The following is a 17,159-nucleotide window of genomic DNA, read 5'->3' on the forward strand; positions in this document are numbered from 1 at the left end:
CCAGACCATAATTGTCTGGAGGTAATGCTGGCCTCATATGGCATTAGACCCATTTTCATAGGATCTTAGATTGATATCAACAAATATCCGCTAAACCATAATATCCCATGTATTTAGTTGCTGTTTGTACACAACATGTTACCTAGTATCTGCATGTATATCAGAGTGTTTGACTGCTAGATTGTCCCCATATGTGCAGTGCTGTTGTTGCATGTACATGTAATAGTGAACTCTTGAACGTGTTTGGAAGCCTTGGAGAACAATAATTATAAATGAACCCCACTCTGGCTAAATGGGGCTTAAAGCATGTGGCTTAAGTGTCGTCCCATATGTGGCTTAAGTGTCGTCCCATATGTGGCTTAAGTGTCGTCCCATATTTGGCTTAAGTGTCGTCCCATATTAGCCTGTGCAGTTTGCTGATTAGGGATGACATTTGCCGCTTGGACTGGATTTATGTTTAGAAGAAACTGCCTTTAATGGAAAAATTCTAAAAGGCGGAAAGTTAAATCACTGATAAGCCTGTGCACACAGCACAGGCTAATATGTGACAACACTGTATGCATATTCATTAAGCCCTGTTTTCTCAGAGTGAGGCTCATACCATATATGTCCTTATTGACGATAATGGTGTAATAGACACGCAGGCCGTCTTATCTGGGGTTCATAGGAATTTATCATAAGATAAGATTTATGTAGCCCGTAATCCATTAAAGAGTGGCAAATAACATCTAAAAACATCGTTTTTGCTGCCTTTTTTTTTAAAACACAGTGACACCGTAAAAATGCTACCGTTCGAGTATACTACATAGGTTACAAACCAACAATAATAATAATTATTGTCGTCAGCTGTTTCTGTTAAGCAATTACAATTTACATTGTTCATTGTTGATTATATATTTTGTCAATGCATATTCCTCGAGACCTGTGTGTAACTCGGGTGCTAGGCAGCAGTTAAAGGACGTTGTCATGAGTGGCACATGCACTTTATGCCAATGACGCCAACTGCATGGTATTGAGCGTTCAGGTGTATTGTTTGTCACAATATAAATACTTATCAACTAGACGCAGTGAAGGCACAAAATACCGGGTCAAACTGAATTTAATGGTGAGCATCTCTAAATGGGGAAATATGTAAATTGAGGAAAAATAAAATGGGATCCACAACCGATTTGCGTTATATTGGACATCAAGATGAAGCGGGTCTGCAGCAGACTATGTCATTGAGTTAAACGATGTTGTGAGCAGCAGGTGATGAAAATGTTGCACAGTTCAAATGTGAGGAATATGTAATAGTGGTTCGAATATAACAAGCAGGGGTCAATAAGGACATATGTGGTTTGTGACCCAGATACAAAGAATGTGTTAACAGGCCTGGGATAAAAATACACCAAGAAGTCTGTTTACCGTATTCCTCTGTGTCATATATTTCCTGTTAGCCTTTGTTGTTTGCATTCAAATGAAATATTAGCATATATTTAAATAGATTTTATAAGGGCATGTTTCATGGTACAACTTTGTGGTAAAAATGTCCACAAAAACATCAGTCAAAGGTATACATGTGCCATTATTTTGTGTTAAAAGATTTCAGAGAATTTCATTTCAAAGCATGTTTATACAGTTGCTGTACACGATAACAAGATGGAAGCTATATTGAAGACGCATGATGGATGGATGATGTATGTTGCATTATATCTTAGAAACAACAGACTGATTGATAATTATAATCACCAATGGAAGAATGAAGCTCCCACAGTGCCTGTTTGATTTTGTCACCCATGGAGTGATGTGCATGGTTAACCATTCTCACTCAGAAGCAAAGTTAAAATGGTTCTATTGAACAAGCATAAAACCAGAACAGCCTGCGAGTAAATTGCAGCCTATTCAGGTTTAATGCTGTTTGCCGCTCATCAGTATCTTAAGGGTTAAAAATGAAACCTTTAAAACCTGAATCTAGTAAGAATGGTCGTATAATAAATTTGATTTTCTAAGGTATTGCAAACACGTAAAATTGCAATCTTACTCTGAGCGTGAAATGGTTAATTCGGCTGTGACTAATGCCATGTGTTTGTACAAGCAAGCCATGATTGATTATAATCACCGACCAAAGAATGAAGCTCTCCTACAGTGACTGTTTTGATTGTCCCCCTTGATGCATGGTTAAACAGGTTATGACTAATGCCATGTGTTTGTACAGGCAAACCCAGCCCTGTCCAGTGCGGCTGCCAGGCTTGCTGCAACAGCTGCTGTGGTATGATTTCTGTCTAGAGATGCAGCTTTTGGTTAACATTTTGTTAACAACTTTTATTTAGCCTTGTTTGCCTTTTAACCATCCACTGTGGGTCATTTAATGAAGGTATTTTCTATTAGTTTCTAATGATAGTATATTGATATTGGGGCTCATCAGGTTTTTATTGGTCCTTTTTACTTGTAATTGCTTAATTTTGGTGTTGTTTTTTATTTGTACATATTTGATTTTGTAGGTACTTTCATTGAAATACCTTTCTCCAGCTGAGTTGTGTAGGGATCATTTGGACTTCATCTATTATCTTGTGTGGTGTTCATAGATATTCACAAACCATCATGTAAAAAAAGCCTTAATAAATAATGTATATGTAGAGGTTTTGTCACGAACCATGCTTTGTTGGGAAATATCAGCTATATATTATACTTACCTGGCTAAATTTGCTTTGGTATTTGATAGGCTACTCCCAAACTGCTTATGGCAAATATATTTGAGTTGTGTTCTGAGAAAACTGGGCATAATGCATGTGCGTAAAGTGTCGTCCCAGATTAGCCTGTGCAGTCCGCACAGGCTAATCCGGGACGACACTTTCCGCTTTTATGGTATTTTCAGTTTCAAGGAAGTCCCTCCTTACCAAAAATCCAGTTTAGGCGGAAATTGTCATCCCAGATTAGCCTGTGCGGACTTAATGCACATGCATAAAGCCAAGTTTTCTCAGAACAAGACTCATATTATGAGACACATGACCTATAACTTTTGTATCTAATTAATAGTCATGCAAGAATATTTGCTCATCACAAGAAATAATAATAACAATTTTAAACCATACCCATTATGCTGTCTTATATGGAGTTTCAGATAAACTCTTGACTATATGTAATCTTATTGGGTCGTGCTCTGTGAAAAGGGGGTGTAATGCATTTCCGTAAAGTGTCCTCCCAGAATAGCCGGAGGAGATCGCTCAGGCTAATCAGGAACGACACTTTACACTTTTATAGTATTGTTCGTTTAAAGAAAGTCTCTTCTTAGCAAAAATACAGTTTAGTTGGAAAGTGTCATCCCTGATTAGCCTGTGCAGACTGCAAATGCATTAAACCCCCTTTTCCCAGAGCACGGCCCCATTACAATAACTGGCATTTAACTATTTTAATTATTTAAATAATATCATGAATGTTTTCATTAAAATGTGATTTTCTTTTCCTTGTGGATGCAAATTTAATTGGAAGACTTATGGATGCAGGCTAACATGTGAATGTTTTGTCTTCAAAACATTATCCAAGCATATTTTTTACTCTTCTTACTCACTTATTATATAATCAGTTCGGGAATTATGATGGATCCAAGTTTGCTTGATTCTTGTCACATTTTGGAATGTATGCAGCCCACCTCTGTTTGCTCCAGGGATTCTTCAATCATCAACTTTATCAGTCTTCATGTGTTTGCTTACAAATAATTATGCTAAATGACTGAAAGGCCAATGATTTTAGAATCCCTGGTCTCCTTTTTTTGCACTTGAAATTGCTTTTCTTTTTATCACCTGCTGTTCCTCTTTTTATCATAATATCTGTATCCTAATTGTGGGTCCTTGACAATTTCCTGGCAGGAAAAAAAAGGTAAAATATTTTTTTTAAATGCAAATTTACCAAAATCAGTGTCAACTGATTTATTTGTTCTTTCTGGCATAAGAATGCCTTCTATATGTTGCTACCATCTCACCAATATGCTGCTTAGAAGAAGAAGAACTGTTGTATTCAAATTCTGTAAAACTGGCATTAAGTTTTCATTATACCCCCATTACCAATATAAGAAACACTTTGTCTGTCTGTTGGTCGGTCTGTCGGTTGTTCTGTCCCCAAATTTCATCTGATCTTCACCAAACTTGGTCACAAGTTGTATCTAGATGATGTCTAGGTAAAGTTTGAATATGGGTCATGCCAGGTCAAAAACTAGGTCACGGGGTCACTAAGTGTGTTTTAAACCGAAAGTTTGTGCGGACCATAACAGTCATTTATCGTTAGATTTTAAAATGACTTGGTACATTTGTTCACCATCATGGGACGGTGTGTGGTGTGAAAAAAGTACGTCGATATCTCCAAGGTCAAGGTCACGCTGGGAGTTCAGGAGTTCAAAGGTCAAATGCTTGTCCGGGCCATAACTTTGTCATTAATTGTGAGATTTTAAAAAAATTTGGCAAATTTATTCACCATCATTGGATGGTGTGTCGGGTCATAAGAATTACGTCAATATTTCCAAGGTCAAGGTCACACTTTGAGTTCAAAGATCAAAAATGGCCATAAATGAGCTTGTCCGGGCCATAACTATACCATTCATTGTGACATTTTAAAATCATTTGGTACATTTGTTCACCATCATTTGACGGTGTGTCACATGAAAGAATTACGTCGATATCTCCAAGGTCAAGGTCAAACTTTAAGTTCAAAGGTCAAAAATGGCCATAAATGAGCTTGTCGGGCCATAACTATGTAGTTCATTGTGAGATTTTAAAATCATTTGGCACATTTGTTCACCATCATTGGATGGTGTGTGGCGTGTAAGAATTACGTCAATATCTCCAGAGGTCAAGGTCACACTTTGAGTTCAAAGGTCAAGAATGGCCATAAATGAGCTTGTCCGGGCCATAACTATGCAGTTCATTGTGAGATTTTAAGATCTTTTGGCACATTTGTTTACCATTATTTGATGGTGTGTCATGCGAAAGAATTACATAGATATCTGCAACGCCAAGGTCACACTGTGAGTTCAATGGTAAAAAATGGCCAAAAATGATCTTAACCATAACTATGTCATTCATTGTGAGATTTTAAAATTACTCTGTATATTTGTTCACAAGCATTGGACGATGTGTCAAGCAAAAGAATTGAGTCGATATCTCCAAGGTCAAGGTCACACTTGGAGTTCAAAAGTCAAAAATGGCCATAAATGAGCTTGTCCGGGCCATAACTATGTCATTCATTGTGAGATTTTAAAATAACTCTGTACATTAATTTTGTTCACAGTCATTTGAGGGCATGTCATGTGAAAGAATTCAAGAGTTCAAATGTCAAATTGGCCATAAATGATAATGGCATAATAATTCTTAAAAATCGCCATAAATTAGATTCTCTTGTTTTGTGAAGACAGCATGCAAAATAGTCTGTGTCAATGCAGCACATGGGGGTATACGTCATGTCTGTGACAAAGCTCTAGTTTATAAGTGTTAAAAGTCTAGTAATACACTTTTTATTTTAGCTTGATTTTATTTAAAAGAAAGGAGCTCATTAAAAAACTTTTTTTTTCCTTTACTGGGTGTTACCCACACTTGTTGTCTTTGACAAAATTTCTTAAAGTCTTTCAGAATGTGATTTGTTAAGCAATTTAAAGGATTTGCACATCTGACAATTGAAGTTATAGTACTCAGTGGATGAGTCCCTTACACTAGCAGTATTTCTACAGTTTACCTAGACTGATCTTAAAAGTATTGAATTCTGGCCTATGATTTGTTGAGATTGACCTTGAGCTACTATTGACCTCACATCTACATTTACATTGATTGACCTTTGATAACTAATAAGCTTTTGCCAATGGTTTGCACAGATGACTTTTGAGCTTAGGTGTAACAGTTGACCTCTTTCATTGTTAGTGCAGATTTAATAAAAGCAACTTTGACCTCTAGCCCATGTTTTGCATATTTTTTCTTAGGTCTACCTTTCACTGCTGACCCATGTTTTGAACAGATTGACTTTTGGAAACCTTTGACCTCTGACAAATTATATGCACATTTTGAATTTTTACAAAATTGGTCCTCGTGCTTTAGTTTTGTACATATGGATCTTCTGCAGTATTTTGCCCCTGGCCAATGTTTTTCATGGAAGACCTTCAACCTTGTCATAATGTTTTGCACAAACTTGCCTTTTGTGACCTAAAGTCTATGCATGTTTAACATAGATTGATTTAGATATTAATGCCCTAGGATTGACACTGATTTACCTTTTCACCATTGTTGTTTTCACCAAGTCTTGAATGAATTTACCTTGGAAAAGTTATGAACTCTGACAAAACCTTTTGACCTTTGACCTACATTTTGCTCACATTTACCTTGAACTACCTTTAAAGGTAAATTTTGCTTAGACGGACATTGCTTGTCATTTTGCAACCAGAGTAATGTTGTGCACACATAGAGTAATGATGACCTTTTGACCTCTCACATTAAAGTTTAGGAGGCAACCTTTCAACCATTTAATTGACATTGATCTTTGATGGCCATTGATGACCTCTGACCTATGTTTTGCAGGCAGTTCATGTCCCCAGCCTCGGGGTCCCAATGAACCAGCTATCCCCAATCTCTCACCTAGGGAGGAGGAATTGCTCAGTAAGATTTTTTTGTAAATTGATTTAAACTTAATTTAATTATTGAGCCTTATGCTGGGAAAACTGGGATAATTGCATGTGCGTGAAGTGTCATCTCGTATAAGCCTTTGCAGTGCGCATATTTTTCAAAGGAATTCTCTTCTTAGCAGAAATCTGGTAAAGACAGAAAGTTTCGTCTCTGATTAGCTAATCTGGGACAAAACTTTATGCACATGAAATAGCTCAGTTTACACTAAACAAGGCTCTATAAATGGATTCTAATTTCATTTGAGCCAGTATTCTTGAAGGTTCATAACGAAATGTTAACTGATTAGTGAACATTTTCAGATAAAATTTTCTGTGTGAAAACCAGTGTTTTGTGCTTGCAAAAGGATATAATATTTGTCATTATTGTAATATTTTCTTGATGGAAACATTTGAATGTAATGAAACATAAATAAAAAAAAATATGCAGCAACTTAGATATACTTTGGGGATTAAGAAGTTTTCACTTAGGAGCTAGCATAGAATATAGTCCCACTTTGTGTATGCTTTATGCAAGCACCTTTGCTTGATTGCATAGTAAACCATATTATCTGGAATTTGCATGCTTTGTATTAAAGCTTGTTTGTATGTACATTGTATAATATTGCATGCTTCATATTTAGCTTACCTAAACACAACATGCTTAGGGTGAGCTTTTGTGATTGCCTTTTGTCCCTTACTTTTTGTATCCGCTCTTCTTGAGACTTGGTCAGAAGATTTGTTCCTTGTGATATCTTGGCCTGAATTTTTAAACTTGGTCATATGAGATCAAAACAAATTTCACTCGGCAAAATTAAACAAAAAGTTCATCCTCTAGAAGTCTTGTTATCCCCACCAAATTTTTTTTTGGAGGGGATATAGTAATTGGTCCCGTCCGTCTGTCTATCCGTCCTTCTGTCTGTCCTTTCGAAACTTTGTCCGGAGCATTACTCCAAATCTATTCAATGGATTTACTTTAAACTTAGAATATAAACAGATGGCAACTAGGAGTTGTGCAATGACCAAGAATCATTACTCTATCTACCTTAGTTTTTATGTTCCCCCAAAATTTTTTGGGGGAGCATATAGTCACCGCTTCGTCAGTCCGTGTGTGTGTCCGTCCGTCCGTGCACAATTTTTGTCCGGGCTATTTCTCAGGAATTAATGACCGGATTTCAATTAAACTTAATGGGAAGCTTCACTACCTAGAGGAGTTGTGCATATTATCAGCCGGTTCTGGTCGGATGATTTTTCACAGAGTTATGGCCCTTTGAAATTTTCCATTAACTGTACATATAGTGCAATTCTTGTCCGGGCTATTTCTCAGCAACTAATGACCGGAATTCAATGAAACTTTATGGGAAGCTTCACTACCAAGAGGACATGTGCATATTATCAGCGGGTTCTAGTCAGATGATTTTTCACAGAGTTATGACCCTTTGAAATTTTCCATTAACTGTACGTATAGTGCAATTTTTGTCCGGGCTATTTCTCATCAACTAATTACTGGAATACAATGAAGCTTTTGGAAAGCTTAACTACCTTGAGGAGATGCGCATGTTATTAGTGGGTTCTGGTAAGATGATTTATTTAGAGAGTTATGGCCCTTTGAAATTTTTAAGTTGCTAAACCATCCATCGTATTATTTTGTCCAAAGTTATGCCCATCAAGACGTTTCCTTTTATCTGAATATATAGTGCAATATTGTGACAAAAAAAACCTTTGGGGAGCATCACCCGTCTCCGACCGTTTCTTATTTAATTATCTCCCCATTTATATAATTTTAAAGTAAATTTTTGTCCGGAGCTTAACTCTAAATCTTTTGAAGGGATTTATTTGAAGCTTGAAATATAAACAGGTGGCAAGTAGGAGAAGTGCAGTGACTTAGAACCATAACTCTATCTACCTTAGTTTTTCAATAATCTCCCTTTATGTAATTTCAAAGTAAATTTTTGTCCGGAGCATAACTCTTAATCTACAAAAGGGATTTACTTGTAACTTGAAATATAAACAGATGGCAAGTAGGAGAAGTGCAGTGACTAAGAACCATAACTCTATCTACCTTAGTTTTTTATACGCCCGTCTATGACGGGACGTATTATGGTATACCCCGCGTCCGTCTGTCCGTCCGTCCGTCCGTCCGTCTGTTAATGTCGTACGCTACGTCAAATATCCTTTGACAGATTTTCTTCAAATTTTAACACAATCTTAATATTGATAAACCCTGATCCCCTTTCGTTTTTGACGGAATTCTGAATTGTCGTTCCAGAGTTATGGGACTTTGTTCGTCAAAATTTCGTGATTTCATTGAATGTCCTACTGTAGCTCAAATATCCTTCGATGGATTTTTTTCAAATTTCAACACAATCTTAATATTGATAAACCCTGATCCCCTTTCGTTTTTGACGGAATTCTGAATTGTCGTTCCAGAGTTATGGGACTTTGTTCGTCAAAATTTCGTGATTTCATTGAATGTCCTACTGTAGCTCAAATATCCTTCGATGGATTTTTTTCAAATTTCAACACAATCTTAATATTGATAAACCCTGATCCCCTTTCGTTTTTGACGGAATTCTGAATTGTCGTTCCAGAGTTATGGGACTTTGTTCGTCAAAATTTCGTGATTTCATTGAATGTCCTACTGTACCTCAAATATCCTTCGATGGATTTTTTTTTTTTTTTTTTTAGTATCCCTGAAAAATTGAACAAGGTGAGCTTTTTTCTATTCCGATTGTACACTACCACTTACCCATCTACATTTCTCTTTTATTATTGGTCAAAATATCTATAACAGGTTTACTTCAACTCCATATCCTCTAAAGAAATGCATACATATACTCAAAAAAAGATATGGTATGAATGTCAAGGAGACGGCGCTCCATGCTCATGTACTTATAAAATAAACCATGTATTCAAATACAAATAAACTGAAGTAAAAAAATGATTCAAAGGGTTATTTATTACCTTACTACTTCATTGGCGAACGACGGGCGTATCATGCGCTCATGGCGCAGCTGTTTATTAATTATCTCCCATTATTTAATTGCAAAGTAAATTTTTGTCCGGAGCATAACTCTGAATATACTGAAGGGATTTACTTGAAACTTCAAATATAAACAGATGACAAGTAGGAGAAGTGCAGTGACTAAGAACCATAACTCTATCTACCTTACTTTTTTAATTATCTTCCTTTATTTAATTTCAAAGTACATTTTTTTCCAGAGCATAACTCTAAATCTATTGAAGGGATTTATTTGAAACTTTAAAGGCTCTATAAAGGTCACAAATCCAATTATTATGCATATCAACTGGTCTAATTTTTACCTGATATCAGTTACTCTTGCTTAAAAACTGCTAATAACACAGCTTAGGTACAACGTTGTCAAGAATTATGGAAGATAAACCCGTTTCGTAATTGGAAGAAATGTTTACATTTTTGCAACTAATGTGATGTGTAGCCTCAGAGCGTTGACATATGCTTAAAATAGCCGAAAGAAAATTCAATTTTAATTCTATTTTAACAACTTTTCACCAGCAGAAAGTAACTTATTAGATCACTACAAACGTTTTTACCATTTAGAAAGGACCTACTTTGTGAGTGATACCGGAAAACGTTTTCAGTCGTCGTTATATTTTTGGTGACCTGAGTCACTTTCACTTTCTCTTTTTCGAGTAAACAGCAATGTAAATAAACTGATTGTTTGTAAACCCAATTGACTTGGAGGACACTTTATTTTGAGCTCAAAACAAGTTGTATTGCTCATTTTTTTATTATTATGTCCAATAGCATATATATATTGTTTTTTGATAACCTTTATAAATAAAATATGAAAAAAATATTTAAAAATGTGTAAATAATTACGTATCTTCACCTTTATAGAGCCTTGAAATATAAACAGATGGCAAGAAGGATAAGTGCAGTGACTAAGAACCATAACTCTGTCTACCTTAGTTTTTTAATTATCTCCCTTTATTTAATTTCAAGGTAAATTTTTGTCCAGAGCATAACTCTAAATCTGCTGAAGGGACTTAATTGTAACTAGAAATATAAACAGATGGCAACTAGGAGAAGTGCAGTGAACATGAACCATAACTCTTTCGGCCGTAGTTTTTTAATTATCTCCCTTTATTTTTGTTATTTTTATTGTATTTTATTTTTTTATTTTTTATTTATTTATAATTCTCAGTTATAATTTATTTAATTTCATATTAAATATTTTAGCTTTTCAATTTTTAATATCTCCCTTTATCTAATTTTACAATAATATTTTAATTTGAACACTGAAGTATTCACTGTAAAATGAATAGATGAGTTAAAGGAAAAATACAGTGATCAAGAACAGTAACTGTTTATAGTCTTTTTTAATTACCTCCCTTTCTTTTATTTCCATATATTTTATTCTCTACAGCATAACTCCAACACTGTATAACTAATTGATCCTTGAAATATAAATAGATGACACTGGTGCCATGTTTTACAAATATAATTCTGCTCTCTAAAACAAATGTTGTCATACAAACAAACACATTTCGGCGGGGATTTGGCACTACTGTGACAAGCTCTTGTTTATATTTCAATCTTCATAAATCTTTGTGAGAACGTTAGTTGAAAAACATGGCCACCAAGCTGCGTATTTCCACTCTAGAAGTCACATTTATTGTCCAATCTTCATGAAACTTGATCAGAACACGACTGTGCTTCAATAATACAATATCTTGTTTGAGTTCTAAAATGGTGCCAGTTTGTTGAAAAACATGGCTGCCAGGGTTGTTGCACTTTATTGTATGTGGTGAAACCTTGTTAACTCTCTAGAAGTCCCATATATGGTCCAATCTTCATGACATTTGGTAAGACACTTTATGCACATGCATTAAGCCTTTTTTCTCAGAACAATTCTGACGCACATTTCCTATATCATCTTATGCATGGAACCATTCCAGGAAGAGATATCAATGCGGCGGATTTGGAGTCCAGGATGTTACAGGCACACGAGGTCCGTGTTGAGGACTTCCTGGGCACGCAGTCATGTGACACTGAGGACTGCAAGAACCTCAAAGTGCAGGTGAGCAGTAGCTTGCATACAGTTAAAACATCATTTTATTTTCTGGTCCTGCAATTATTTTAATTCATGGAATAAGTCATGGGTGGGTATTCAAAAAGCTCCTGATCAAAATGCTTTGAATAAAAAAAATCATTAACTATCTTGTGTCATTGAAAAGCCGTAACCCTTTATCACTCAGACACGCACTTTAAACTGTTTGTAGTCCCTTAAAAAATCAATTGAATTAAAGACCTTTCTTACTAGATTCAAGTTTTTAAAGGCTTCATATCAAACCATTAGATACTGATGAGAAGCAAACAGCATAAAACCTGAAAAGACTGCGAGTTACTGGCAGGCTGTTCTAGTTTGATGCTGGTTGCATGTGCCCTTATCAATTTACTTATGAGCAGGAAAGGGTTAAGCATCATTTTGCTTTTCTAGCCCTGCAAGTATTATAATTCATGGAATCAGTTTTGGACCTGTATTCACAAAGCTTCTTAAGTGAAAAACTATGGAAATTCCATACGTTGAAAAATATTCTTTAGTATGAGGTATTATTTATAAATGCCTGAAACAAGTAAAACTTGCATAAAGTATTCATATTTTATTGTGTGTTTTTGACTCACCTGAGCACAACGTGCTCATGGTGAGCTTTTGTGATCACCTTTTGTCTGTCGTCCGTTGTCCGTCGTGCGTTGTCCGCTGTGTGACGTCAACATTTGCCTTGTTCACTCTCTAGAGGCCACATTTATTGTCCAATCTTCATGAAATTTGGTCAGAAGATTGGTTTCAATGATTTCTTGGGTGAGTTTGAAAATGGTGACATTTGCTTGAAAAACATGGCTGCCAAGGCGCAAGGCATTTTTCCTTATATGGCTATATATGGCTATAGTAAAATCTTGTTAACACTCAAGAGGCCACATTTATTGTCTGATCTACAAGAAACTTAGTCAGGAAATTCATCTTAATAATATCTTGAACGTGAACGAAAATGATGCCGGTTGGTTGAAAAACATGGCCGCCAGGGGGCGGGGCATTTTTCCATATATGGCTAAAGAAAAACCTTGTTAACACTCTAGAGGCCACATTTATTTTCCAATCTACATGAAACTTGCTCAGAAGATTTGTCCCACTGATATCTTTGATGAGTTCAAAAATGGAAACGATTGCTTGAAAAACATGGCTGCCAAGGGGTGGGGCATTTTTCCTTATATGGCTATATATGGCTATAGTAAAATCTTGTTAACACTTTAGAGGCCACATTTATTGTCCAATCTTAATGAAACTTGGTCAGAAGATTCATCCCAATAATATCTTGGACGAGTTCAAAAATGATGCCGGTTGGTTGAAAAACATGGCCGCCAGGGGGCGGGGCATTTTTCCTTATATGACTATAGTAAAACCTTGTTTACACTCTAGAGGCCACATTTATTGTCCAATCTTGATGAAATTTGGTCAGAAGATTTGTCTTAATGATATCTTGGATGAGTTTGAAAATGGTTACGTTTGCTTGAATAACATGGCCGCCAAGGGGCGGGGCATTTTTCCTTATATGGCTATATAAGGCTTTAGTAAAATCTTGTTAACACTCTAGAGGCCACATTTATAGTCCGATCTTCATTTCACTCGGTCAGAAGATTCATCCCAATAATATCTTTGCCGAGTTTAAAAATGATGCCGGTTGGTTGAAAAACATGGCCACCACAGGGGCGGGGCTATTTTCCTTATATGGCTATAGTAAAACCTTGTTAACACTCTAGAGGTCACATTTATTTTCTGATTATCATGAAACTTGGTCAGAAGATTTGTCCTTATGATATCTTGGATGAGTCTGAAAATGGTTTTGGTTGCTTTAAAAACATGGCCACCAGGGTCGGGGCATTTTTCCTTATATGGCTATATATGGCTATAGTAAAACCTTGTTAACACTCTAGAGGCCACATTTATTGTCCAATCTTGATGAAATTAGGTCAGAAGATTGTTCTCAATGATATCTTGGATGAGTTCGAAGATAATTATGTTTGCTTGAAAAAAATGGCTTCCAAGGGGCGGGGCATTTTTCCTTATATGGCTTTAGTAAAATCTTGTTAACACTCTAGAGGCCACATTTACTGTCCGATCTTCATGAAACTTGTTCAGAAGATTCATCCCGATAATATCTTGGATGAGTTTTAAAATGATGCCGGTTGGTTGAACAACATGGCTGCCAGGGGGCGGGACATTTTTCCTTATATGGCTATAGTAAAACCTTGTTAACACTCTAGACGCCACATTTATTTTCCGATCTTCGTGAAACTTGGTCAGAAGATTTGGCCCAATAATATCTTGTTATATCAGGTGAGCGACTTTGGGCCTTTCTGGCCCTCTTGTTTTAAATCTGAAGTTTAACTATATGACACTCCTGAAACATGATCATAGGAAAAATTAGTGTTTCCTATCACCAGAGCGTACTATCTGAAATGGTTTCCTCTGTACTCTGTTTTTCTGTCCAAATATTGATCCTGTGGTAATTCAAAAATATGTATGCTCTCTTGATGTAACTCTGCTGTAGATAGAGAGCCTTCAAAGAATATGCACATTATTTCATGTTTTCATGTTACACAAATTGTGGTTGCTGTGGTCGCAGAAAAAAATAAATATAAATAATCATGTGACAGCTCAAAAAGTACTTGAGCTTTGTAAATGAAACTCAAGGTTGTTGGAACTTATGGAGTTCTTGTTCTGACAAAAACATTATCCCAGCTGGTAACTGCTGTTTTGTCTGTGACAATTTCCTCTGGGAAAACTTTGCTTCATGCATGTGCCTAAATTGTCCTGGGAAATCCAGTTAAGGCAGAAAGTGTTATCCCTGATGGGGCAGGGCGGACTGCACAGGCTTAACTGGGACTACACTTTATATAGACTAATTAAGCCCTGTTTTCTCAGAGCAGGACTTGTTTGTATGTGATCTCTTTTGTAATTTTCAACATCTTCGAATGTAAGTCATTATTTTCAATTTTTTCATTGGACATGCAAAATACTCAATTTTACATACTTGGTAATATAAAACTTGTAACTGAACCTTGGTCTGGGAAAACAGGGTTTAAAACTTGTGCATATTGTTTTGTCCCAGATCAGCCTATGCAGTAAGCACAGGCTAATCGAGGACAATATTTTTTGCTTTTATATATTTTTTCATCAAAGGAAATCTCTCCTTAGTGAAAACCCAGTGTTGTACCGGATTAGCCCTTTCAAATTGTACAGGCTAATCTAGATTAGCTGTTTACAAAAACACCAATTTATCTGGCATGAAACTTAACGTTCATGCATTTAGCACCATTTTGGCATCAAAGAGCCTCAAATGCAACTTTATTGTTAATATGTTTAAACAATGCTCTTGTGGCTTGCTTAATACAGTGCGTTAATATTGTTCCTAAATAAACTTTTTGTGAAAAACAACTTGAATTTATCAAGTTTTCAACTTGTTGAATTAATATACCTTTCTTCATACGCATTTCTTCATGTTTAAAATTTATCTGTTTAACTTTACATGGTGACCCTTGCAAAATTCAGCTATATGTGTCTGTTGTAAATTGTCTTTATTCAGCCATAAATGTAACAGACATACAGACAATTAGTGTATAGAAATGGTTTGCTACAGTGGCAGCTCAATGTTGATTTTAAATGTGCACAATAATGCAATTGTGGTACAAATATTCAGTACAGCCAACGCGGAACAAACATTATCCGTGGCTATGCCACGGCCAGAAATTTAGTACGCGGCGGCCGTGTCGAGTGTTCACGCGGCGTATCGCCGAGGCAATTGGCATCGATCCGCGCAACGACGCTGAGTCTGTTTTAACTTGCGTACTTCCGTACTTGAGTAAATCCGACGCATATGTACGCGGCGGATTGAGTGAAAAGATAAACACCTACATGTACATTTGTGTAGCATAGAAACCTAGATTTACGGTACTTTCATATTTATTATTTTCACGTTTTAATAAGTGATATGGCACGTAATGGGCTTTAACAAGTTATCGTTGAATAAATTACGCACAATGTTATTGTTTCGTTCGATTCTGAAATGAGCTTTATTAAATTTGTAATCCAAAACACGCTTCCGAATTTTAATGCTAATGCGACATAAGCAAATTCTAGCGTCAAATAAACAATGCTAAAATATCCTTTGTCTCCATAAAGTGCGCACGAAAATTATGCAGACATGTATTACGTCGCATGGAAAGTTTGGGTGTATTTTGTATTGTATAAAAACATGTACATCACGTTAGGCGATTTATGCGTGTTCAGTGGAAAAAAAAGCCCCGATTGGACGTTATTTCATCACATCTTTAAATAGTAATAAATGCCAAAATGTATTTGATACTTAAGAATAATTGCGAATGTGTGTGTGTCTTGTGCACTTTTATCGTAAATATTTACCAGAATTTGCTTTAAAACTGGAATATACGGGATTATTGGGTAATGATTAGCGATATCAACTGTATAATATAAACAAAATGAAACTACTTTATATACGCATAGTCAAACAATAGTTATAATAAGCTGATAATTAACAAAACAACAATAAAGTGTTGGTTATTGATGTGGCAACAAACAGCTAATAGTCTCAGCTAAAATATAATAGCAAAAACAACAAGCAATTATAAATCCACCAACTGCTGGAGTCCTGACCACTTGTATGTGCCAAAACATAATTACGTGACATTTATGTGTGAAATACATACAATACGGGCGGGAAACAAATTAACTTGGCCAGACACATTAAATATGCTTATATGCTAATACATGTTGTCGTAAAAATTAAACCCAAAACAAATATGTTTGTTGATCGTTTAATATAAAGACAATAATCATACGGCGCAATAAAGGCACACAAAGTAACTCAAAGTACTTTAGCCGATTCTAAAAATGACAATGGCAAATGATTATTGGACTTTTATTAATACGTGCCCGTGATAATCATATTTTGTTTTTATAAATTTGATTTTTTTTATTTGCATTCTTTTAAAATGATAATTATTTCTATCCTGATGACAGCAATTTCTTTAGAAACGGGAATGCAATCACTAAAAACAAAACAACAGCATGCTTTTTTATTAACTAGTTTATCTATTTTGAATCCGCGCACATAAAATTATGATTTTAAATATTATTATATTTGTTCTTTTAAATTTCTTTGACTAACTTTATCATTTTAAAAAGATTTTGATTTGAAGATGCGCATGGACACGGCGTGGATCGCGGCTTGCCTCGGCATGTCTTGGCGGACAGATGAGAAGCATCGCGGCGAAATGCGACTTGCCGCCGGATACTGACGCAGCTTTAATGGCCGACTTGTTGCGCCTTGCCACCGCGGATCGCGAAATATGTTTGTTCCGCGTTGGCTGTACTGTATATTTAGTTGTAAAAAAAATGACCTAGCATATTTTTGTTGCCTCAATCCTTTCACTTAAATACCTATTATAATTAGCCAGCCAACAAATTAATTAATCTTCCATACC

At 35.8% G+C, this 17,159-nt stretch overlaps 1 protein-coding gene across 1 annotated transcript in view; it reads left to right on the top strand.

Moving 5' to 3' along the window:
• LOC127850920 (tetratricopeptide repeat protein 17-like) overlaps positions 1-17,159 on the top strand; it is a 104,243-nt gene that overhangs the window by 37,864 nt on the left and 49,220 nt on the right. Inside the window, exons 19-21 of the mRNA XM_052384324.1 lie at positions 2,195-2,248; positions 6,534-6,611; positions 11,555-11,676. Coding sequence (XP_052240284.1) covers positions 2,195-2,248; positions 6,534-6,611; positions 11,555-11,676 — 254 coding nt within the window. The remainder of the gene's footprint in view (positions 1-2,194; positions 2,249-6,533; positions 6,612-11,554; positions 11,677-17,159) is intronic.

Source organism: Dreissena polymorpha, chromosome 1 (assembly GCF_020536995.1).
Source record: "Dreissena polymorpha isolate Duluth1 chromosome 1, UMN_Dpol_1.0, whole genome shotgun sequence".
Classification (NCBI taxonomy): domain Eukaryota; kingdom Metazoa; phylum Mollusca; class Bivalvia; order Myida; family Dreissenidae; genus Dreissena; species Dreissena polymorpha.